General features: G+C 34.2%; 1 protein-coding gene across 1 annotated transcript; it reads right to left on the reverse strand.

Moving 5' to 3' along the window:
• Positions 1-26,813, reverse strand: LOC143227945 (voltage-dependent calcium channel type A subunit alpha-1-like). The gene is made up of 6 exons (XM_076459296.1): positions 26,690-26,813; positions 26,168-26,311; positions 25,066-25,267; positions 22,444-22,608; positions 19,286-19,396; positions 1-96 (listed from the first exon to the last, which is right to left on the reverse strand). Exons 2-6 carry the CDS (start codon positions 26,218-26,220, stop codon positions 1-3), a joined length of 627 nt encoding a protein of 208 aa, XP_076315411.1. The 5' UTR covers positions 26,221-26,311; positions 26,690-26,813.

A 26,813-nucleotide genomic window follows, 5' to 3' on the forward strand; every position in this document is an offset into this window, starting at 1 on the left:
CTAACAACTTACCTCTATTTCCATAACCAGTGCATCCACTACACTCCCAACAACGGTAATGAAGTCGAACGTGTTCCAGCTATCTCGGAAATAATTCTTTGTTCATAAAGAAAATATTTAATGTTAGGTTTCGTTCTTGGTTAAGATGATTCGCTTATAAAACTTGTGTACACCATGTTTTTCATAACATAAAAACGTACCTGAGCCTAAGTTAGCGATAATAATGTATAACAAGAATATTATTTTAAAATATTATTTATTTAAGACCACGTGAAAGTAGACAATTTCAAAAATTGGAATGTAAACTTACAAGATTAAATTTTCAACATACAGTTTCTCCATAAACCAACACTCATTTTTAAATAGAAATTGAAAGCTGTCTAAAAATGTACAGTTAACAAAACATGCTTTTCTTCAGTTCATTTAAAATCAAATCTAGCCACGCATCTGGTTACTCTATCGACAAGCATTGCTGCATGCGAAATGCTCACAAAACTAAAGTGAAGGAAATTTGGTAATGTTTGTGTTTCTCGGTAATAATAAATATACTTTGTGTTAAGATTTTCGTGTTACAGATATATAAATTGATCTTAAAAGAAATTCAGTAAAAAATATCTATTATAAAAGTATGGTTTCAGTCTTAAGTGACACTAATACTGTGTCACGATAAAAGTATGGTTTTAGTCTTAAGTGACGCTGATGCTTATTACGATAAAAGTGTGGTTTTAGTCTTAACTGACACTGATGTTTATTACTATAAAAGTGTGGTTTAGTCTCAAGTGACACTGATGTTTATCACGAAAAAAGTATCCTTTTAGTCTTAAGTGACACTAATACTGTGTCACGATAAAAGTATGGTTTTAGTCTTAAGTGACACTGATGTTTATTACGATAAAAGTGTGGTTTTAGTCTTAACTGACACTGATGTTTATTACTATAAAAGTGTGGTTTAGTCTTAAGTGACACTGATGTTTATCACGATAAAAGTGTGGATTTTAGTCTTAAGTGACACTAATACTGTGCCACGATAAAAGTGTGGATTTTAGTCTTAAGTGACACTAATACTGTGTCACGATAAAAGTGTGGATTTTAGTCTTAAGTGACACTGATACTATACAAGTGTGGTTTTAGTCTTAACTGACACTGATGTTTATCACGATAAAAGTGTGGTTTTAGTCTTAAGTGACACTGATGCTGTTTTTAAAAAAATCTCTTTAAGTTAAAATAAATTTTAAATAATTTAAATTAAATTTTAATATTCTTAATTTGAGTTATAAAAGTGTGAATATAATTAAATAAACCACGAGATGCTGATGACGTAGCAAGTTTTAGAGGTTATACATTAACTGTAATAATTAACCAGAAGGTTAGGACGGATATAACCAATAATAAAGAACATAATTTTTTTTTACTTTGTGTATATTACTGTGGTCTCCAAAATACACACCATTAACCAATCGTTTTATATTTCCCAAAAGACAAAATAGGCTTCATGAGACAGTTATTCGACCCTGCTAACCTAATTTCTAACGCTGATGTAAGAAAATGTTTAGCATCTATATTAAGGTTCGAAAACAAAAATATTTGAACTTTCAAAATTCATTTACAGTGTGAAGATTTAAATAACGGTATTATATTGAGTTCGGAAGGTTAGAGTTTTTAGTATAATTTCTTGATATAAGATTACACCACTGGGTCTTATGTAATGTAATCTAGTGTCTGGAGATAAGACTACAGCACTGGGTCTCATGTAATGTACTGCCTTGAGATACGACTACACCATTGGGTCTTACGTAATGTATTATAGTGTCTTGAGATAAGACTACAGCACTGAGTGTTATATATTGTAAGTTAGTGTCTTGAGATAAAACTACAGCACTGCGTTTTATATAATGTAAGCTAATGTCTTGAGATAAGACTAGCAGCACTGGGTCTTTATATATATATATATATATATACTACGTATATTGATTGTTTTAAATTAAGCACAAAGCTACACAGTAAGCTACAGCAGTGTCATTCCGCATATATGCCGCTGTGCCCCTGGGGACATGTATTAGGTTGTCCAGAAATGAATGTCGTGTTTGAAATTTGTAAAAGTATAAACCAGTGTTATAAAACATGTTGTAATGTAAAAGTATAAACCAGTGTTATAAAACATGTTGTAATCAAAGTAAGCACCATCTGTTCCAACACACTGTTGTCAACGTGTAACGATACTGTTTATGTAAATGATGTAGAATTTCTGTGGTCAATGAACTCCCTGAAAGTTTATTCTGAAGCTGCCTGGTTTTGAAAGTGTTTATTGTTCAAAAAGTTGTCAAAGTGCCTGAGAAAATGAAAATATGTAGGGAAGAGGTCTGGGAAATAAGGTGGATAAGGCCCAACCTCGATTCCTAATTCGTTCAATTTTGAAGCGTCAACCTTGACAGGTCTTATAACGCCCATTTTGTTGATCTTCAGTCAGTTCATGCTGAACCCACTTATCCAACTTTTCGTCTTTCCAGTCGCACTCAGATGGTTGACAATGCTTGACTTGCTTGTGCCTAGCCTTTCTACAAGCTCACGTACTGTTGTGCGAGGGTTAGTCTCAATTGCTTCCCTTAATGTGTTTTCATCTAAGAATGGCTTCCTTCCACGACCTTCGTGGTCTTCAAATCTTTCAACTCCATGTAGTTATCTGTGGAACCAATGCTAAACGTTGATGTTCGTGTAGTTTCGGTATATTTTCGTCCAATTTGAAGTCGTAAAGAAAATTCAGACGAAAGTCCTTTTTGTCCATGCTGCCTTGGGGGTTGCGAAACTTACTTTTAGTGGATTTGAAATAACAGACAATTAAGACATCTTGTAAGACAACAAGCGTTTGATTAAACCAACCATCGATAAGTTACTCAATATTCAGCTTCTAAATATCATTGTGAAAATTCTGACATTTATTTCTGAACAACCTAATATATATACAGCCACGTGAAAAAGTTAGGACACCCTATGAAAGCCTGTGTATTTGTGTAACATTTTTGGATATATAGATATTTAATCTCAATTTCAACAATACTGAGAGATTATAGGAATGAATGTAACTAAACAATTAAACCTGAAGAAAAGAATTTTCAAGATCTTCTGTAAATGTAATTCTACAAAAATGCATATTCTGAGGAAAAAGTTAGGACACCCCCACATTTATTCCCACTTAAAATGGCTCAACTCACACACAGGTGTATCACACCAGGTGCACATGATTTTAGAAGATCGTTACTCAGCATTTTGAATGAGGCTTGCCCTATTTAAACCTCAGACATTTAGTTTGGTGTACTCCTGACTGTTGAAGTGAGAGTGAGCACCATGGTGAAAGTAAATGAGCTGTCTGAGGCCTTCAGAAAGAAAATTGTAGCAGCTTATGAGTCTGGTAAGGGATTTAAAATGATGCCAAAAAAAATTGAAATCAGCTATTCCACTGTCCGTAAAATAGTCAACAAGTGGAGGGCTTTCAAAACAACTGCCAACATGCCCAGTCGTCCAAGCAAGTTCACCCCGAGAGCAGACCGCAAGATACTAAAAGAAGTCTCCAAACACCCTAACATGTTATCACGGGACCAACAGCAGGCCCTGGCTACTGTTGATGTGAAAGTGCATGCCTCTACAATCAGAAAGAGACTGCACAAGTTTAACTTGCATGGGAGGTGTGCAAGGAGGAGACCTTTGTTCTCTAAGAAAAACATCAAGGCCAGACTGAAGTTTGCTAGAGAGAATGTAGACAAAGACCAGGACTTCTGGAATAATGTTCTTAGGACAGATTAGTCCAAAGTTGAATTATCTGGACACCAGAACAGAGGACATGTTTGGCGTAAACCAAATACAGCATTCCAAGTAAAGAACCTCATACCAACTGTGAAGCATGGAGGTGGAAGTGTCATGGCTTGGGGCTGCTTTGCTGCAGCAGGACCTGGAAAGCTCACAATCATAGAATCCACCATGCATTCCACTGTGTATCAGAGGATGCTTGAGGAACATGTGAATCCATCTGTAAGAAAATTAAAGCTGAAGTGGAACTGGACCCTGCAACATGACAATGACCCAAAACATACCAGTAAATCCACCAAGGACTGGCTGAAAACTAAGAAATGGAGAGTCCTGGAATGGCTGAGTCAAAGCCCAGATCTTAATCCCATTGAGATGCTGTGGGGTGACTTGAAACGGGCTGTACATGCAAGAAACCCCTCAAACATCTCACAGCTGAAAGAATTCTGCATTGAGGAATGGGGCAAACTTTCTTCAGATCGATGTCAAAGACTGGGAGATTGCCACAAGAAGTGTCTCATTGCAGTTATTTCAGCCAAAGGGGGTAACACTAGCTATTAGGGGTAGGGTGTCCTAACTTTTTCCTCAGTTAGAATATGAATTTTTGTAGAATTACATTTACAGAAGATCTTAAAAAGTCTTTTCTTCAGTTTTAATTGTTTAGTTATATTCCTATAATCTCTCAGTATTGTTGAAATTGAGATAAAATATCTATATACCCAAAAATGCTACACAACTACACAGGCTTTCATAGGGTGTCCTAACTTTTTCACATAACTGTATATACATACACTGCTGGTCAAAATCTTAAGGCCCATGAACATAAAGAAAAAATATCCATTTTGTGTTGTTAAACTCAACCACTTATTTGAGTAGAGCTTCGTTTGTTTGTTTTTGAATTTCGTGCAAAGCTACTCGAGGGCTCTCTGCGCTAGCCGTTCCTAATTTAGCAGTGTAAAACTAGAGGGAAGGCAGCTAGTCATCAACACCCATCGCCAACTCTTGGACTACTCTTTTACCAACGAATAGTGGGATTGACCTTCACATTATTTCGCCCCCACGGCTGAAAAGGCGAGCATGTTTGGTAAGACGGGGATGCAAACCCGCGACCCTCAGATGACGAGTCGCACGTCTTTACCCACCTGGCCATGCCGAGCCGAGTAGAGCATCGAAAGATGAAAATGAGAAAAGGGTAAATAAAAAAAAAACCTTTTTGGCGTTTAATGGGTAAAATGTGAAAACTATGAAATTAGCCTAAATACTAGATCTTCAAAAGATTAAGACCACACTGAACGAAGCTTTAATAGGTAAACACGTAACAAAATTTATTCCTTTGTGTTCAAGCATTATCGTTGTCAACATCTCCCACTGACATCTCCTCTGTTACATTGGGTAAAAACATGGCAAAGGCTAAAAAGTTGACAGAGTTTGAACGTGGCAGAATTCTCGAGCTGCAAAAGCAAGGTCTCTCTCAACGTGCCATCGCTGGTGAGATTGGGCGTAGTAAAACTGCTGAGGGATACGAAACGAGAATTTCAAGTGGTCGACCCAAGAAAATTTCGCCTACGTTGAGTAGGAGGATTCGACGAGTTGTCCGGCAAGACACCAGCCGATCGTTGAACGAGATTAAGGCCCTTACGGACGCTGAATGCAGCTAAAGAAAATTAAGACAGCATCTACGAGAGAAAGGCTTAAATAACCGTAAACGTCTTCAAAGGCAACGACTACTTCCACACCGCGAAACAACTCGGTTAAACTTTGTTGAGAAGCACCAAACATGGGACGTAGAAAAGTGGACGAAGAGTTTGTTCTCTGATGAGAAAAAAAATTAACCTGGATGGTCCAGATGGCTTCCAACGTTACTGGCACGATAAGGATATCTCACCGGAGGCATTTTCTACACGACACAGTGGAGGAGGTTCCATCGTGATCTGGGGTGCTTTCTCATTCCAAAGAACAATGGAGCTTCAGGTTATACAGTGGCGTGAAACAGCAGCTGGTTACATTGGCATGTTGGAGAGAGCATCCTTATTGACTGAAGGCCCTCACTTGTGTGGAAATGACTGGATCTTTCAGCAGGACAACGCTGCAATCCACAATGCCTGCAGGACAAAGGACTTTTTGATGGCGAATAACGTGATTCTTTTGGACCATTCAACGTGTTCGTCCGAACTGAACCCCATTGAAAATGTTTGGGGGTGGATGGCAAGGGAAGGCTATAGAAATGGACGTCAGTTCCAAACAGTGCATGATATTCGTGAAGCCATCTTCACCACTTGGAACAACATTATAGCCAGCCTTCTGCAAACTCTTATATCGACCATGCCAAAGCAAATGTTTAGTGATGTCGAGAAACCCACTTGTTGAGAAATTTATATGCAAAAACGGCTCGTTTGGGTTGAGAAAATATTTTACAAAGAAGAGCGAACAACGTTTCGACCTTCTTCGGTCATCGTCAGGTTCACAAAGAAAGAGGTAACTGACCGGAAACTGACCACATGTTTGAAAGGGGTTGTGTAACTGAGTGTCGGAATGTAGAGGGCGGTATTAGATGTTTGAATATATAATTTTATTTATTTTATTATATTAATATAGGTATACAAGCGTTCCTTTATATTGGTTTATTTTGGGTTTAAGTTGTTGTATAAGTAAGGCTTCTTTAATTTTGCGTTTGTTTATGTTTGTTTCTTTATTTAGTATTTGAGTGTTTGCTATGGTTATGTTGTGTTTATTTGACTTGCAATGTTCGAAAACGTGTGAAGGTGACTTTTTTATGTTCTTTGAATCTGGTTTCTATTTTTCTACTTGTTTCTCCAATATAGAAGTCGTGCCAGTTATCACATTGTATTTTATAAATAATGTTGGTGTGGTGTTTGTCAGTGTAGTTTTTACATAGTATAGACCTCAGTTTTGTGCCTGGTTTTTGAATAAATTTGGTATTAACTGGAATGTCATATTTTGTTACTAATTTTTGCCAAATGTTGGTTATTTGTTTGCTGATGTCAGGAATATATGGTTTACAGCAGTATATGGTTTCGTGAATTTTTGATTCGTGAGATATATTTATTTTAGTTGGTTGATTTTGCTTTCTGTCTAGGTGTGTGCGTATGATGTTTTCTACGGTTTGTGGAGGAAACTTATTGATGTTGATGAAGTATTGTTTTATTTTGTCTAATTCATCGTTAATTTTATCTGGTGAGCATAGTTTTATGGCTGTGTTTATTTGGTTTCTTAGTATGTTGAGTTTTTGTTTTGTTTCATGTGCTGAGTCTTCTATGTAAATTATTTTCTCAACCCAAACGAGCTGTTTTTGCATATAAAGCAAATGTTTGCAGTTATTCAAAATGACGGCCATGCAACTCACTACTGAGACCTCTTGTTGGGCATTTCCTACCCTGTTTAGGACTGCTTTTTGGAATGGTCTTAAACTTTTGACCAGCTAGTATTCAGGCTAATTTCACAGTGATCGCATTTTCCCTATTAAATGCTAAAAACGTTTTTTATTTTTATTTTCCCTTTTCTTATTTTCATCTTTCGAAGCTCTACTCAAATAAGTGGTTGAGTCTAACAACGCAAAATGCATATTTTTTCTTTATATTAATTGGCCTTAAGTACTAGAAACACGTTTAACTTTCTAACACGGTTAACACCAACCTGCGTAAGTGTATGCGTTTACACACCTTGTACGCGAATACAGACGATCAAAGGTTACGATATGGTGTATCATAGCAACTGTCATCTCTTTGGGGCTCAAGTGGTTGCAGGAGTATATATGCACATATATATATATCCATATAGAGTGAAAGATATGCTTATAAGTTTCCATACCACGAACCTTCGGACAATCTTTAGAGAACATCTGTCAACCATAATCTCCAGGATTTTCCTGGAATAACTAACCAAGTGTGAATGGATAAAACAACGCAGATGGAGATAAATAGATTATGGGATAAAATATATTCCAGTAAAAACATAACTCAGGCTGACGTCAACAAATGGTTTAAATAAAATATGAAAGGCTAAAGGAAACATTTAGAAGAACTACAGAAGACCTAAGGAGAGACAGATAGACTAGAATACCACCAGGAAGAATGTAATAGTCCTAATGTGATAGTAAATCACGTACAGAATTATCTGTCCACTAACAGTGTACATTTACAAAAAAAGACTTGTTGTTCATGTCTGTGCGAAACGTTTTCAACAATGGACAGCCTTACTATAAACAGTACTAGAATGGACAATCTTGATATAAACAGTACTAGAATGGACAGCCTTACTATAAACAGTACTAGAATGGACAATCTTGATATAAACAGTACTAGAATGGACAATCTTAATATAAACAGTACTAGAATGGACAATCTTGATACAAACAGTACTAGAATGGACAATCTTAATATAAACAGTACTAGAATGGACAATCTTAATATAAACAGCACTAGAATGGACAATCTGGATATAAACAGTACTAGAATGGACAATCTTGATATAAACAGTACTAGAATGGACAATCTTGACATAAACAGTACTAGAAAGGACAATCTTGATATAAACAGTACTAGAAAGGACAATCTTGATATAAACGGTACTAGAATGGACAATCGTGATATAAACACTACTAGAATGGACAATCTTAATATAAACAGTACTAGAATGGACAATCTTAATATAAACAATACTAGAATGGACAATCTTGACATACACAGTACTAGAAAGGACAATCTTGATATAAACAGTACTAGAAAGGACAATCTTGATATAAACAGTACTAGAATGGACAATCTTAATATAAACAATACTAGAATGGACAATCTTAATATAAACAGTACTAGAATGGACAATCTTAATATAAACAGTACTAAATGGACAATCGTGATATAAACAGTACTAGAATGGACAATCTTAATATAAACAGTACTAGAATGGACAATCTTGACATAAACAGTACTAGAATGGACAATCTTGACATAAACAGTACTAGAAAGGACAATCTTGATATAAACAGTACTAGAAAGGACAATCTTGATATAAACAGTACTAGAATGGACAATCTTAATATAAACAATACTAGAATGGACAATCTTAATATAAACAATACTAGAATGGACAATCTTGATATAAACAGTACTAGAATGGACAATCTTAATATAAACAGTACTAAATGGACAATCGTGATATAAACAGTACTAGAATGGACAATCTTGATATAAACAGTACTAGAATGGACAATCTTAATATAAACAGTACTAGAATGGACAATTTTAATATAAACAATACTAGAATGGACAATCTTAATATAAACAGTACTAGAAAGGACAATCTTGATATAAACAGTACTAAATGGACAATCGTGATATAAAGAGTACTAGAAAGGACAATCTTGATATAAACAGTACTAGAATGGACAATCTTGATATAAACAGTACTAGAATGGACAATCTTGATATAAACAGTACTAGAATGGACAATCTTGATTTAACAGTACTAGAAAGGACAATCTTGATATAAACAGTACTAAATTGGACAATCTTGATATAAACAGTACTAGAATGGACAATCTTAATATAAACAATACTAGAATGGACAATCTTAATATAAACAGTACTAGAATGGACAATCTTGATATAAACAGTACTAGAATGGACAATCTTAATATAAACAGTACTAAATGGACAATCTTGATATAAACAGTACTAGAATAGACAAACTGGATATAAACAGTACTAGAATGGACAATCTTAATATAAACAGTACTAGAATAGACAATCTGGATATAAACAGTACTAGAATGGACAATCTTGATATAAACAGTACTAGAGTGGACAATCTTGATATAAACAGTACTAGAATAGACAATCTGGATATAAACAGTACTAGAATAGACAATCTGGATATAAACAGTACTAGAATGGACAATCTTGATATAAACAGTACTAGAATGGACAATCTTGATATAAACAGTACTAGAATGGACAATCTTGATATAAACAGTACTAGAATGGACAATCTTAATATAAACAGTACTAGAATAGACAATCTTGATATAAACAGTACTAGAATGGACAATCTTAATATAAACAGTACTAGAATGGACAATCTTAATATAAACAGTACTAGAATAACAATCATACATTGAGATTTCATTTGTTATTGTTTCACTGAATGAATTCTTTCTAATACTTTCAGTTAAATCAGCGTTTTCCAGGGGGCGTGAGTGATTAGGATAAAGTCAATAGTGCAGTGATGATAAATAGTTTTCATATATTTCTTATTATTGAAAATAATAATTATTTACTACAACACAAAACAACAAATGTATTAAGGGGGATGGACGACAAACAATTTGAAACGTCAGGACCGATACCAGTTTACAACAGAATTAATTTACACTAAAAGGTTCTCCAATACGAAGCATCCATTGTATAACACTTTCTGATAAATCATGAAAGGTACATAATGAGAACAGAAACGTCCTGTTTCTATGAGGCTTAACACTTTTTTTGTGTGTTACGCTGTGTGAAGAATTACGGGCAACATTGTTTGACTTAACACCTTTTTGTGTGTTACGCTGTGTGAAGAATTACGGGCAACATTGTTTGACTTAACACCTTTTTGTGTGTTACGCTGTGTGAAGAATTACGGGCAACATTGTTTGACTTAACACTTTTTTGTGTGTTACGCTGTGTGAAGAATTACAGGCAACATTGTTTGACATAACACTTTTTTGTGGATTACGCTGTGTGAAGAATTACAGGCAACATTGTTTGACTTAACACTTTTTTGTGAATTACGCTGTGTGAAGAATTACGGGCAACATTGTTTGACTTAACACCTTTTTGTGTGTTACGCTGTGTGAAGAATTACGGGTAACATTGTTTGACTTAACACATTTTTGTGAATTACGCTGTGTGAAGAATTACGGGCAACATTGTTTGACTTAACACTTTTTTGTGTGTTACGCTGTGTGAAGAATTACAGGCAACATTGTTTGACATAACACTTTTTTGTGGATTACGCTGTGTGAAGAATTACAGGCAACATTGTTTGACTTAACACTTTTTTGTGAATTACGCTGTGTGAAGAATTACGGGCAACATTGTTTGACTTAACACCTTTTTGTGTGTTACGCTGTGTGAAGAATTACGGGTAACATTGTTTGACTTAACACATTTTTGTGAATTACGCTGTGTGAAGAATTACGGGCAACATTGTTTGACTTAACACTTTTTTGTGGATTACGCTGTGTGAAGAATTACAGGCAACATTGTTTGACTTAACACTTTTTTGTGAATTACGCTGTGTGAAGAATTAAGGGCACCATTGTTTGACTTAACACCTTTTTGTGTGTTACGCTGTGTGAAGAATTACGGGCAACATTGTTTGACTTAACACTTTTTTGTGTGTTACGCTGTGTGAAGAATTACGGGCAACATTGTTTGACTTAACACCTTTTTGTGTGTTACGCTGTGTGAAGAATTACGGGCAACATTGTTTGACTTAACACCTTTTTGTGTGTTACGCTGTGTGAAGAATTACGGGCAACATTGTTTGACTTAACACTTTTTTGTGTGTTACGCTGTGTGAAGAATTACAGGCAACATTGTTTGACTTAACACTTTTTTGTGGATTACGCTGTGTGAAGAATTACAGGCAACATTGTTTGACTTAACACTTTTTTGTGAATTACGCTGTGTGAAGAATTAAGGGCAACATTGTTTGACTTAACACCTTTTTGTGTGTTACGCTGTGTGAAGAATTACAGGCAACATTGTTTGACTTAACACTTTTTTGTGGATTACGCTGTGTGAAGAATTACAGGCAACATTGTTTGACTTAACACTTTTTTGTGAATTACGCTGTGTGAAGAATTAAGGGCAACATTGTTTGACTTAACACCTTTTTGTGTGTTACGCTGTGTGAAGAATTACGGGCAACATTGTTTGACTTAACACTTTTTTGTGTGTTACGCTGTGTGAAGAATTACGGGCAACATTGTTTGACTTAACACCTTTTTGTGTGTTACGCTGTGTGAAGAATTACAGGCAACATTGTTTGACTTAACACTTTTTTGTGGATTACGCTGTGTGAAGAATTACAGGCAACATTGTTTGACTTAACACTTTTCTGTGGATTACGCTGTGTGAAGAATTACGGGCATCATTGTTTTACTTAACACTTTTTTGTGGATTACGCTGTGTGAAAAATTACGGGCAACATTGTTTGACTTAACACCTTTTTGTGTGTTACGCTGTGTGAAGAATTACGGGTAACATTGTTTGACTTAACACTTTTTTGTGGATTACGCTGTGTGAAGAATTACGGGCAACATTGTTTGACTTAACACCTTTTTGTGTGTTACGCTGTGTGAAGAATTACAGGCAACATTGTTTGACTTAACACTTTTTTGTGGATTACGCTGTGTGAAGAATTACAGGCAACATTGTTTGACTTAACACTTTTTTGTGGATTACGCTGTGTGAAGAATTACGGGCATCATTGTTTTACTTAACACTTTTTTGTGGATTACGCTGTGTGAAGAATTACGGGCAACATTGTTTGACTTAACACCTTTTTGTGGATTACGCTGTGTGAAGAATTACGGGCAACATTGTTTGACTTAACACCTTTTTGTGGATTACGCTGTGTGAAGAATTACGGGTAACATTGTTTTACTTAACACTTTTTTGTGGATTACGCTGTGTGAAGAATTACGGGCAACATTGTTTGACTTAACACCTTTTTGTGGATTACGCTGTGTGAAGAATTACGGGTAACATTGTTTGACTTAACACCTTTTTGTGGATTACGCTGTGTGAAGAATTACGGGTAACATTGTTTGACTTAACACCTTTTTGTGGATTACGCTGTGTGAAGAATTACGGGCAACATTGTTTGACTTAACACCTTTTTGTGGATTACGCTGTGTGAAGAATTACGGGCAACATTGTTTGACTTAACACCTTTTTGTGGATTACGCTGTGTGAAGAATTACGGGCAACATTGTTTGACTTAACACCTTTTTGTGGATTACGCTGTGTGAAGAATTACGGGTAACATTGTTTGACTTAACACCTTTTTGTGGATTACGCTGTGTGAAGAATTACGGGCAACATTGTTTGACTTAACACCTTTTGTGGATTACGCTGTGTGAAGAATTACGGGCAACATTGTTTGACTTAACACCTTTTGTGGATTACGCTGTGTGAAGAATTACGGGTAACATTGTTTGACTTAACACCTTTTGTGGATTACGCTGTGTGAAGAATTACGGGCAACATTGTTTGACTTAACACCTTTTGTGGATTACGCTGTGTGAAGAATTACGGGTAACATTGTTTGACTTAACACCTTTTTGTGGATTACGCTGTGTGAAGAATTACGGGTAACATTGTTTGACTTAACACCTTTTTGTGGATTACGCTGTGTGAAGAATTACGGGCAACATTGTTTGACTTAACACCTTTTGTGGATTACGCTGTGTGAAGAATTACGGGCAACATTGTTTGACTTAACACCTTTTTGTGGATTACGCTGTGTGAAGAATTACGGGTAACATTGTTTGACTTAACACCTTTTGTGGATTACGCTGTGTGAAGAATTACGGGTAACATTGTTTGACTTAACACTTTTGTGTGTTACGCTGTGTGAAGAATTACGGGCAACATTGTTTGACTTAACACTTTTTGTGGATTACGCTGTGTGAAGAATTACGGGTAACATTGTTTGACTTAACACTTTTTGTGGATTACGCTGTGTGAAGAATTACGGGCAACATTGTTTGACTTAACACTTTTTTGTGGATTACGCTGTGTGAAGAATTACGGGCAACATTGTTTGACTTAACACTTTTTTGTGTGTTACGCTGTGTGAAGAATTACAGGCAACATTGTTTGACTTAACACTTTTTGTGTGTTACGCTGTGTGAAGAATTACAGGCAACATTGTTTGACTTAACACTTTTTTGTGTGTTACGCTGTGTGAAGAATTACGGGTAACATTGTTTGACTTAACACCTTTTTGTGTGTTACGCTGTGTGAAGAATTACGGGCATCATTGTTTTACTTAACACCTTTTTGTGGATTACGCTGTGTGAAGAATTACGGGCAACATTGTTTTACTTAACACATTTTTTGTGTGTTACGCTGAGTGAAGAATTACGGGCAACATTGTTTGACTTAACACCTTTTTGTGTGTTACGCTGTGTGAAGAATTACGGGCAACATTGTTTGACTTAACACCTTTTGTGTGTTACGCTGTGTGAAGAATTACGGGCAACATTGTTTGACTTAACACTTTTGTGTGTTACGCTGTGTGAAGAATTACAGGCAACATTGTTTGACTTAACACCTTTTTTGTGGATTACGCTGTGTGAAGAATTACAGGCAACATTGTTTGACTTAACACTTTTTTGTGAATTACGCTGTGTGAAGAATTAAGGGCAACATTGTTTGACTTAACACCTTTTGTGTGTTACGCTGTGTGAAGAATTACAGGCAACATTGTTTGACTTAACACTTTTGTGGATTACGCTGTGTGAAGAATTACAGGCAACATTGTTTGACTTAACACTTTTTTGTGAATTACGCTGTGTGAAGAATTAAGGGCAACATTGTTTGACTTAACACCTTTTTGTGTGTTACGCTGTGTGAAGAATTACGGGCAACATTGTTTGACTTAACACTTTTTTGTGTGTTACGCTGTGTGAAGAATTACGGGCAACATTGTTTGACTTAACACCTTTTTGTGTGTTACGCTGTGTGAAGAATTACAGGCAACATTGTTTGACTTAACACTTTTGTGGATTACGCTGTGTGAAGAATTACAGGCAACATTGTTTGACTTAACACTTTTTTGTGGATTACGCTGTGTGAAGAATTACGGGCATCATTGTTTTACTTAACACTTTTTTGTGGATTACGCTGTGTGAAGAATTACGGGCAACATTGTTTGACTTAACACCTTTTTGTGTGTTACGCTGTGTGAAGAATTACGGGTAACATTGTTTGACTTAACACTTTTTTGTGGATTACGCTGTGTGAAGAATTACGGGCAACATTGTTTGACTTAACACCTTTTTGTGTGTTACGCTGTGTGAAGAATTACGGGCAACATTGTTTGACTTAACACCTTTTTGTGGATTACGCTGTGTGAAGAATTACGGGTAACATTGTTTGACTTAACACCTTTTTGTGGATTACGCTGTGTGAAGAATTACGGGCAACATTGTTTGACTTAACACCTTTTTGTGGATTACGCTGTGTGAAGAATTACGGGTAACATTGTTTGACTTAACACCTTTTTGTGGATTACGCTGTGTGAAGAATTACGGGTAACATTGTTTGACTTAACACCTTTTGTGGATTACGCTGTGTGAAGAATTACGGGCAACATTGTTTGACTTAACACCTTTTGTGGATTACGCTGTGTGAAGAATTACGGGCAACATTGTTTGACTTAACACCTTTTGTGGATTACGCTGTGTGAAGAATTACGGGTAACATTGTTTGACTTAACACCTTTTGTGGATTACGCTGTGTGAAGAATTACGGGTAACATTGTTTGACTTAACACTTTTGTGTGTTACGCTGTGTGAAGAATTACGGGCAACATTGTTTGACTTAACACTTTTGTGGATTACGCTGTGTGAAGAATTACGGGTAACATTGTTTGACTTAACACTTTTTGTGGATTACGCTGTGTGAAGAATTACGGGCAACATTGTTTGACTTAACACTTTTGTGGATTACGCTGTGTGAAGAATTACGGGCAACATTGTTTGACTTAACACTTTTGTGTGTTACGCTGTGTGAAGAATTACAGGCAACATTGTTTGACTTAACACTTTTGTGTGTTACGCTGTGTGAAGAATTACAGGCAACATTGTTTGACTTAACACTTTTTTGTGTGTTACGCTGTGTGAAGAATTACGGGTAACATTGTTTGACTTAACACCTTTTTGTGTGTTACGCTGTGTGAAGAATTACGGGCATCATTGTTTTACTTAACACCTTTTGTGGATTACGCTGTGTGAAGAATTACGGGCAACATTGTTTTACTTAACACATTTTTTGTGTGTTACGCTGAGTGAAGAATTACGGGCAACATTGTTTGACTTAACACCTTTTTGTGTGTTACGCTGTGTGAAGAATTACAGGCAACATTGTTTGACTTAACACCTTTTGTGTGTTACGCTGTGTGAAGAATTACGGGCATCATTGTTTTACTTAACACCTTTTTGTGGATTACGCTGTGTGAAGAATTACGGGTAACATTGTTTTACTTAACACATTTTTTGTGTGTTACGCTGAGTGAAGAATTACGGGCAACATTGTTTGACTGAACACATTTTTTGTGTGTTACGCTGAGTGAAGAATTACGGGCAACATTGTTTTATATAGTGCATTTTTAATAAAACGATATTTACTAGCAACAGTATAAACATAAACGATATTTAGTAGAGAAATATTCCCAGAATATATTAATACAATAAAAATAAACTACATCAATCACTCCTACGATTACAGCTGTTATTATTTTTTATTATGGTTTAAATTACATTCGTTAGAAACGTCAAATCTCGTTCCGTTGAGTTTTAACAATGGACTTTCTGTCCTTTGTTTCAGATCAAATCATAGACTTTCGTGTTATAAACGCATAAAATTAGTGCTTGCTGGTTACCAGTTATAATATTACATAGAAAATTATTAAATTACTTGTTTAAATTATTTTTCAAAGATATGGCAAAAGTGTTACTCATAAAACATTAAACTATACTACTGTGTCAAAGTTTGAAAATAAATAATTCATCTGTTAATCCAAATTAATTTAATAAAAATAATCTGTGACCAATTAAAAGACTTTAATTATTTAGGCTGTTTTTAAATATAATAGTTGTTTTGGAATTTCGCACAAAGCTACTCGAGGGCTATCTGTGCTAGCCGTCCCTAATCTAGCAGTGTAAGACTAGAGGGAAGGCAGCTAGTCATCACCACCCACCGCCAACTCTTGGGCTACTCTTTTACCAACGAGAAGCGGGATTGACCGTGACATTATAACGCCCCCACGGCTGGGGGGGCGAGCATGTTTGGTGCGACGCGGGCGCGAACCCGCGGATTACGATCGCGCGCCTTACGCGCTTGGCCATGCCGGGCCAGTCCTAAGAAAGACTTATATAATCACGAATCGAATAATATTCTATTTCTATAGAAGATACAATGATTTATAAATATGTATGCTATAAAATAGAGAGAGAAAAATCTGCTAATAAAATATTGCGCATAACACGTACTAATTTGAGACAGAATACCAACTAAGGTGATATTCAATAATGTCATAAATATATGTCTTGGCATGCACAACTACATGTATATTTACAGAGTATATAATATTAACATGCAACAGTCAAGTAACGTAAAACAAAATCGAAAGACACAAATGTTTAAAAAACGGCAAATCTAAACTTCTGACCAAGATTAATTTGTTATAAACAAAAACAAACCGAAACAAAAATAAAAAAAACGTTATACCTCGGGGATCTTTTCAAATGATTTTTGTTTGAGCTTGTTTTTGTTTGTGACAAATTTATACAGTACACACACACACACATATACTAATATGGATACAACTAGAATATTGATACAAATATATCAAACCTTGCATCCGAAAGCCACAAGTTTCAGGATACATTCAAGTAGGAACAGTGTTGTTAGGGCTTCGTTTATGTTGATTAAAATGTCACTGTATAAATCGCTTGCCTTGTAGTACTAAAACGGTAGCGGTGAGAACAGAGAGAAACGAAATAGAAGAAAAACAAGATGGCGAAAATCAAAACTATAAGAACATTCGACAAGAATACCTTGGTTGTTTTAGGTGATAAATGGTAGCCATGTGTGTTATTACGGTGCTGGTGACCCGATTAATTCTTGTGGTTAACAACAGTTAAAAATAAAGAGTAACATATTCAAGTTTCGTGACTGCTGTGGAACTTTCGGTAACTAAGTTAGGGATAAATAAAATTATTTTAATTGTACTTTAAAACAGACTAAAGTATATTTTTTAGATATTTTGTAGAGATTATGTTTCTCGCTTATACGCAAACGTACCACGCATTTCGTTATTAGACATTGATCCAGTTTGACATGCATGTAACGAAAGTCTTAGATAGGCCTAACAAGACAAATGCAGTTATCTACCAAGCCATGCTCGTCTTCTGTTGGGGTATACCTGTTATCAAACAAGCTATAACATGCTATGTACATACCAGTGAGGAAACTAGTGTTAAAACTATGTTAAGCAATATACGAGAACGTTTTGGGACGTAATTTGGAAAACAAAAAAAAGTTTTGAAGAGATGTGACGTAGCACAAATAAATTCACACAACTTCTCAAAATATGGAGACTCTATACAATCTATCTAGTCTTTGATAAAAAAAACGAAGAAAACGTAACCTGTCGTTCCTACCTCACAGTTTCCTGATAAACAAAATATTTCGACAAATGAACAGATCTAATTTAGAAATAACAACAAATAGTTTGAGAACATTTTAGTCATGAGATTAGGATACAAAACAGTTTAACTGAAAAATACGTAACCCTAAAACCCGAGAGCTTTTCATAGGTAGATCTTTATTTACCTGAGACTAACTAGGAGTATTGTATTATTTAAGAAAGTCAATAAAAAATTACTGTAATTAAATACTACGAAACTACATTTATATATGTATATCACGTGACCCACAAATATAATGAAAATATATTTTTCTCTTTTAAAATCACGAACGATAAAGAAACACCATTACAAGATACAAACAATAACGTGTATCGCCATATTTTAAAATCACCCATTCACGGTTTAGTAGGCACCTCACATGCTGCAGCGACCTCTAATGGGTGAATGTTTATAAGTGTCACATACTGGACACTTATAAGCGTCTATAAGTTTTATTAAATGAAAATATAAAAGTTTTAACAAAATAAATTAAAACCTGGTTGAACAAGGGAAAGAGGGTTTTGTCATTATTGATTTTACTAAGTGTTTAATTACTTCGGTTATTATTATTTATTAATGGGAAATCAACTGAAGCCTATTATATAATATAAATATACTGAAAAACAGTAAAACAAAAAAATGATTGCCACACACAAAAAAAACGAAAAAATCTTTAACTAAAAGAAGACAAATAAAGAAAAAATATTTATTTACAAAAAATACCCCTAACTACAATCTTTTTGAAATTGTACACTTTTGAAATTAAAAGCAAGGAAATAAATAAACAAAAGTCATTCTAGACATAAAATAGGATCGTTCATATTAATTTACTCGGGTTTTGTGAATTATATTTATGTATTTTCTTGTGAATTATATTTATGTGTTTTCTCTCACTTTCATGAGAGCATTTTGTATTTAATCAATCGCATGAATTTAACTTGCACTAGTAGTGACATCTAGTGAGGTGTAAAAACTTTCCCGATCACATTCCTTTCTTACCCTGATTCCAAATGCAGACAGCTTCAAAACACATTCAACAGTAAAGAAGGCAGTGAAGACAGCATTGGTGTAGTGCAGGGTGAGTACCATTGTCTTACCCTGCTTGTAAAACTAGAAACAGGACAAGACATAAAGGGGCAAGACAAGTACAACACATCGATAATTTAAATAACTTTGGTACAATAATAAACAGCTCTCAAGTTATACAGTTTATATCCAAGATGAAATTTAAACTCAGAATCGTAAGCGTAGCCACGACACTAAAAAAACAACAAAAACGAATCTAGATAATGAAATATGCTACTTTTTGTTTTATTCTACAAAGCCATAACACATGCATTTAATACGATGTTTTCAAATTAGTTTCTGTTTTGTCTGGTAGGTGGAGCCATGTTGGCACAGCTTTGAAATGTTCGTTTGTTTTTGTTGTAAAGGTAAACAATTAATCAATTGTCGTGTGCACACTGTGGTTATCGACACCTGATTGGCAGCTGTTCAACCAGGGAGGGGCCTGGGCTTTATCTAATAAATCGGTTGTTTTCATTTGACGACGTTTCTAGATCGTTTTGAAACGAATATCGTCAGGTGAAAGTTGTCGCAGAAATAACACATTCTTTCCTTCTAAGTTTCATTGGTCAATTAACGATACCATTCGAAGCTTCAAAACAACTGTAGTTGTGATACACATGCCTAACAGATCGGGATTATATTTTCAGTGAATCCGTTTTGTATTTGTTATAGACAGGAGCGTAGATCCTGGGGGGATGGGTGAGATACATCCCCCTTTCATTTTAGGTGGGGGTATTGCGCATACAATCATTCCCCCCTACAGTTTGGTCTGTTGAATTGTTTTATTGCATCACAGGCCTACAAATTGTGTGTTTGTTCTTATGATCCTGGTGTTCTTACCAATCGAATTACATAATTAGGCCTAGATGTAGGCTTTTTTAGTAGCCGAAATGTACATCTTTAATATAGGCGTGGCTTCTAAACTTTTCTAAGCGATAGTTCGTAAGTATCAGTCATTAGGCCTAAGTATACATGCAAGTATCGTGACAACAAGATTACTATGTGACTGCATGTTTACAGCTTTGAGGTTCACATAATCAGAGATTACTAATTTGCAAATTGAACAGTCCACATAAGTATTTGCAAAAAATCTACGCAAAAAATGAAGAGAGAGGGGAGGGGTTTGATTTGAAAACAAACTCAAAAGTTAATTTGATAATTCATTTTCATGTTTCCGTTACTGGACGCACGGTGTCCATTGTTATTGTACAAATGGTCAAACAAAAATAAACATAAAAATGATAACGTAATTAGTTGAATGTTTCTACCGTTTATTTTTAAACAAAGAGTCCAATATTGCATTTATTTTATTTCATAGCAACGATAATAACGGTTATTTGTAATTGGTTAATGCTGATCTCTCACAGGTAATGGTTATCTGTAATTGGCTAACACTGATCATTCACAGATAATTGTCATCTCTAATTGGTTAACGGCGAATCTTCACAGATAATGGTTATATGTAATTAGTTAATGATAATCTCTCACAGGTAGTAGTTATCTGCGATTGGTTAACGCTGAACCTTCGTAAAAAATTCTTATCTGTGATTGGTTAACGCTGAATCTTTGTAAAAACTTCTTATCTGTGATTGGTTAACGCTGAACTTTCATACATAATTGTTATCTGTAATTAGTTAATGCTAATCCATCACAGCTAATGATTATTTGTAATTAGTTAATGATGGTCTCTCACAAATAATAGCTATCTGTAATTATTCAATGCGAAATACCCCAAAGATAACAGTTATCTACAACTGGTCAGTTTGGGCACACAATGAGTAGCACAGACAACTGATAATTGTTAACACTCATATAGAAGTTAAACGTGTATTAACACTAAAATAAAACATTTCACATTCATATGCCATGCTTGATTTATCTACTTGTTTAAATACATGCTTTGTTTCACTTCTCTTTTAGGTTGTAACTCACGTAAAATATGAACACGTTTTTCATCAATTTCCAGTTCCGTTCCAATCGCATTAATAAAACTACAATAAACAACACGCTTTCCAGGCAGCTGTTTCTAACCATCTACGAACAGCCATCTCTAACAGACTTAACTAATTACTAATTAGTTACTAATCGGTAACTGTTACCGATGTGGTACACGTCACATAACTCCCATCACTATGGCAACCTGTACACAAGTTCTTACTACCACGAAACATCTCTTGAGCATTCAACTAAAACTACATCACTTCATTTCACTAGATAAAACAGGCATGCAATAAAATATATTAATTAATGATTCCACTCAGAGATTTCTGCGTATTATCCTGTTCTGTCAGTTTGCTCGTGTTTCCACAACAGGATTGTGATTACAATAACAGCCACTTCCTCGAAGTGAATCCCTAGAACTTTTGAATTAAATATTATTGTTCCTGTAAATCGGTATGTATGGGTGTTAGGGTGAAAGCAATATTTGTGTCTATACGAAACCAATATTGGACGTGTTTTTTATATCATGAATTTAAATGAAACATCTGAGAAATAAAGTCCTAAGAAAATTGTTATTTAAAATAGGAAGTAAATAATGCATAAATATAACAAAACATTTCCTGAACACACAATTTTTACTTAGTTCAACCACATTTATTATAAAGTAAATAATCATTGTATATTTTCTTCCCGGAAATTGCTGACATATCATATGCTCTATAATAAACTGAAAAATAATCGATTAATTTTTTTTTGGTGACTCTTAAATTAGTCGTCCACATATTGAAACTCACATAATATTAAAACTAACAAACAACGAACTACAATCTGTAAAACTATATTTTTTAAATATAATAATTAAGTTTTATGGGAGTGTAAGATACGTATTTGTGAAATAAAATTCAAAAGTTCAATTTGCTCACAAATATAATTTTATATAGAAACGTTTATCTCTAAATATTGAGGCAACCTGCACGTGCACATAATTCTGGATTTTCTGATAAATAGGTTTTGGTAATACGTTTTCACAACTTTATTTCACGTAATTTAACGCAGTTATTTTAATTAATAAATATAATTTAATATGTAATAAGTTACTAATATGAAGTAATTATTGGAACAAATATAGAACCTTATTTGCCACTTACCTTCATCATCAACAGTAAAGTATTGAGAACAATTAGAACCATAATAAAATATTCGAAACCTGTAGAAATAACGACTCTCCAAATTTTATATTTACAACCTTTTTTGTTTTTAGGCATGTAACGTTGAAGTGGTTTGGCTTGTAGAGCAAAGTCGATACAAGATTTCTAAAATAAAATATTAGTTTAATTCAAATAAATTATGCAATATAATCATAATTATTTATCTATATTATTAAGTTATGACGCACATCAAGTTTTATCTGTTTATTACAAAAATATCATAAACAAATTTATTTCATGGTGATATTAAAAACATCCGTATCACTGTTTTATTAACCAAATATAAATCTGTTATCACATTAATATAATTAAAATATTATGAACATTTATGTAATGGTGATTTAGAAACATGTTAAATGAATTATTTAACATATTATAAATCTGTTATCACATTAATATAATTAAAATATTATGAACATTTATGTAATGGTGATTTAGAAACATGTTAAATGAATTATTTAACATATTATAAATCTGTTATCGCATTAATATAATTAAAATATTATGAACATTTATGTAATGGTGATTTAGAAACATGTTAAATAAATTATTTAACATATTATAAATCTTTTATCACATTAATATAATTAAAATATTATGAACATTTATGTAATGGTGATTTAGAAACATGTTAAATGAATTATTTAACATATTATAAATCTTTATCACATTAATATAATTAAAATATTATGAACATTTATGTAATGGTGATTTAGAAACATGTTAAATGAATTATTTAACATATTATAAATCTTTTATCACATTAATATAATTAAAATATTATGAACATTTATGTAATGGAGATTTAGAAACATGTTAAATGAATTATTTAACATATTATAAGTCTTTTATCACATTAATATAATTAAAATATTATGAACATTTATGTAATGGTGATTTAGAAACATGTTAAATGAATTATTTAACATATTATAAATCTTTTATCACATTAATATAATTAAAATATTATGAACATTTATGTAATGGTGATTTAGAATACGTTAAATAATTCACTTAAAATAACTTGTTTAGAATACGTCTCTGATCCACTAATTTAAATTTGTGGGAATTTTTGAACATTCAAAGCTTGTTTATGGTTAATGTGTCAGTATAAAAGCTCTTTTACTATCAGTTTTCCAGAACTTGTAACTTTTGTTACAAAATGTATTCTTATTGTGACTTTTAATTATTTTGATACAAAAATTGCAGCAAAAACAAGCTATTAAAAGATTTTCAATAACTTATTTTCAAATTACAAATTTTAAACCAGCCTCAGTGTGTCCAAACAAAGAAATCTGTGAGAAACACAACATCAATTCAACAGAGGGCTATCTGTGTGCTGCCCACCACGGGTATTGAAAGCCAGTTTCTAGCAGTATAAGTCTGCAGACATACTGAAGTGCCACTGGGAGCCAAGTCTCCATTTATCTCAACCTACGTAATCTAATATTTATACAGATAAATACAACACTAAGGCTTTTTCTTTTAAATTTAAGTAATGCTCCTATAATGAAACTTTCTATAATTAGGTGAACAATATCTAGAAATAGTTCTAATTTTAGACTTTGTAAGTTTGTTTTTTTATCAATGCCCACTTGAATGGAGACCTGATATTTCTGTCCAGTTTGTTTGAAGTTGAGCACAGAGCTACACAATGGGTTAATTGTGCTCTGCCCATCATGGGTATCGAAACTCAGTTTTAACGTTATAAGTCCGCAGACACGCCGCTGTGCTACTGAGGAGCCTCTTGTTCAGAAATCAAGAGTTATGAGTACTCGAACTGGGGGTGTTACAACGAGTTCTAATCATTTTAGGAATTGAAAATAATTATAGATTTGTACAATTAAATCAGGTTTATAGCTAATTAATATTAGATTATCAGCAAGTGACAGGTAAATATACAAGATTCGAGTAATAGAAAGTAACAGCTTTACTAAATGATAAGTGTCGACAAAACAAACCTTTTTGAGGGGAAAGAATATTACACTTGTCATATAAGTTAATTTCGTAATTGAAGGTAAGTCTCTTCAAATACACTTATAAAACAGCTATGAAAAACAACTTAAGAAATAAAAGAAGGCTAATTTGGGATTACACTGGCCCGGGGCGTAGATCCCGGGGAATGGAGGGTATACATCCCCCCTTCATTTTAGGTGGGAAGTATGGTGCATACAATCATCCCCCCCCCCCCAACAGTTTGGTCTGTTGAATTGTTTTATTGCATCACAGACCTACAAATTGTGTGTTTGTTCTTGTGATTCTCGTGTTCTTACCAATCGAATTACATAATTAGGCCTAGATGTAGGCTTTTTCAGTAGCCGAAATGTACATCTTTAATATAGGCGTGCTTCTAAGCTTTTCGATCTAAGCGATAGTTCGTAAGTATCAGTCAGTAGGCCTAAGTATACATGCAAGTATCGTGGTAACAAGATTACTCTGTGACTGCATGTTTCCAGCTTTCAGGTTCACGTAATTAGAGATTAACAATTTGCAAATTGAAAAGTCCATATGAGTGGTTGTAAAAATCATCCCCCCATCGGGGATCTACCCCCTGACACTTACTTGATTTTTGTCAAGATCCCCCTCTTCCAGTTCCTTCTCCCCCTGTTCCTGGAAGGTTATGATGATCAAGGCCACGAATATATTCACGAAGAAGAATGGAAACACAATAAAGAAAACTACATAAAAAATCGCCATTTCGATCCGAAACCTCGGTAGGGGGCCATAGTCTTCATATGTAGCATCCATGGAATTCTGTAGAACTCTAGTGGGGAATATGTGAATTAAAGAATTCCCTGTAGTAGTCAAGTATCTCAGCACTGGTTAGTTAGTACATGTGCTATAATTTACTTTTGTAACACTGTCTATTTTTACAATTATATTTTTAGGCATGAAAAAATTATCTTCTAATAAGTAAACAAAATGTTCACGATTTTTCTAGTAAGAGAATTAAACTGAAATAAATATGTTTTTATATTAGTATCACAATGAATTGAATGTTCGTTCTGTGTGTATCATTCTTCTTTATATATTTTTAATTACAATATATTTCTTAAAATTAAAATAATTATTACACATATTTTTTAAAGGTTTTGGCAAAAGCAAACCTTAATTGTTTTAACTTTCATAGTTATAGAACTTTATCAGTCCATTTGAAAAAACAATTAGAACTAATAATGTAACTTGGAAACATTATTAAACATTATTATATTTTCATTATTTAATTTAAAAAAAAACTCTTTGCTTAATGTTTTGAATGTTTGAATTTCGCGCAAAGCTACTCGAGAGCTATCTGCGCTAGCCGTCCCTGATTTAGCAGTGTAAGACAAGAGGGAAGGCAACTAGACATCACCACCCACCGCCAACTGTTGGGCTACTCTTTTACCAACGAATAATGGGATTGACCGTCACATTATAACGGCTGAAAGGGCGAGAATGTTTGGTGCGACCGAGATTCGAACCCGCGACCCTCAGATGACGACTCGAACGCCTTAACACGCTTGGCCATGCCGGGCCAATTTGCTTAATTATAATTATGTAAAACTGCAAACTAAATATTTATTAGATTGCTAACCTTAAAAGATGGTTTAATTTATGTAGCGAGTTATAAGTAACTAAGATAATCCATTTTGTACCAAATATTGAAACAAGTGTCTCAACTTACGCAGGCCAGCCTTCTCCAGTGGAAACTGTAAAAAGAGTTAACATGGCGGACATTACGTCATCATAATGAAACGGCCGTTTTTCCCACAGTCGTTTCTGAACTTCAGGTGGCTTTCCACTTTGTGGAAACACGAAGTATTCTCCTCTAAATAAAACATAAGATTCCTGTTTTATTAAGATATATCGTGAAAAAATAAAATATGGAATTTTCGCTTTTTAAAAACACTCCAATTTTTACTTTCGTTTCGTAAGTGAAAACTGGTGACTTGTAAACATTGGTTGCGTCTCCAGTGTAATTTACTGTTGTTACTGGCAATGTATAGAACATTCAATTTTATTTAGTTTTATTCATTAAAAACTTCAAAGGGATTTTCAAAGCGATTAATTTGCAACATTTATATACATTTAATGGATTACATTCCATCTTGAAAACCGTAAATATAATTCACAAAATAAGTTATGATAAGATGTTTTGAGCTTAAATTTCTGTTCTGTTATTTGTAGCATTTGGAACACCACTTACTCGCATTCAGATTTGGTGAGTTTTGATTGGTCATTACAGAAGAAAAACCTGCCGTTAAAGAGCTGAACTGCTATCACAGCAAAGATGAATTGGAAGAGGATGTACACAATGAGGATGTTGAACA

Source organism: Tachypleus tridentatus, chromosome 10 (assembly GCF_004210375.1).
Source record: "Tachypleus tridentatus isolate NWPU-2018 chromosome 10, ASM421037v1, whole genome shotgun sequence".
Taxonomy (NCBI): domain Eukaryota; kingdom Metazoa; phylum Arthropoda; class Merostomata; order Xiphosura; family Limulidae; genus Tachypleus; species Tachypleus tridentatus.

What these genes read in the sequence shown, in the direction of transcription:
- LOC143227945 (XM_076459296.1), bottom strand. Translation starts at nt 26,220, where the DNA reads ATGTCCGCCATGTTAACTCTTTTTACAGTTTCCACTGGAGAAGGCTGG. An exon ending in GGGATCTTGACAAAAATCAA is followed by an intron (nt 22,609 to 25,065) that starts GTAAGTGTCAGG and finishes ATTTTATTTTAG; the next exon opens with AAATCTTGTATCGACTTTGC. An exon ending in TGTCTGCATTTGGAATCAGG is followed by an intron (nt 97 to 19,285) that starts GTAAGAAAGGAA and finishes TTATGAACAAAG; the next exon opens with AATTATTTCCGAGATAGCTG.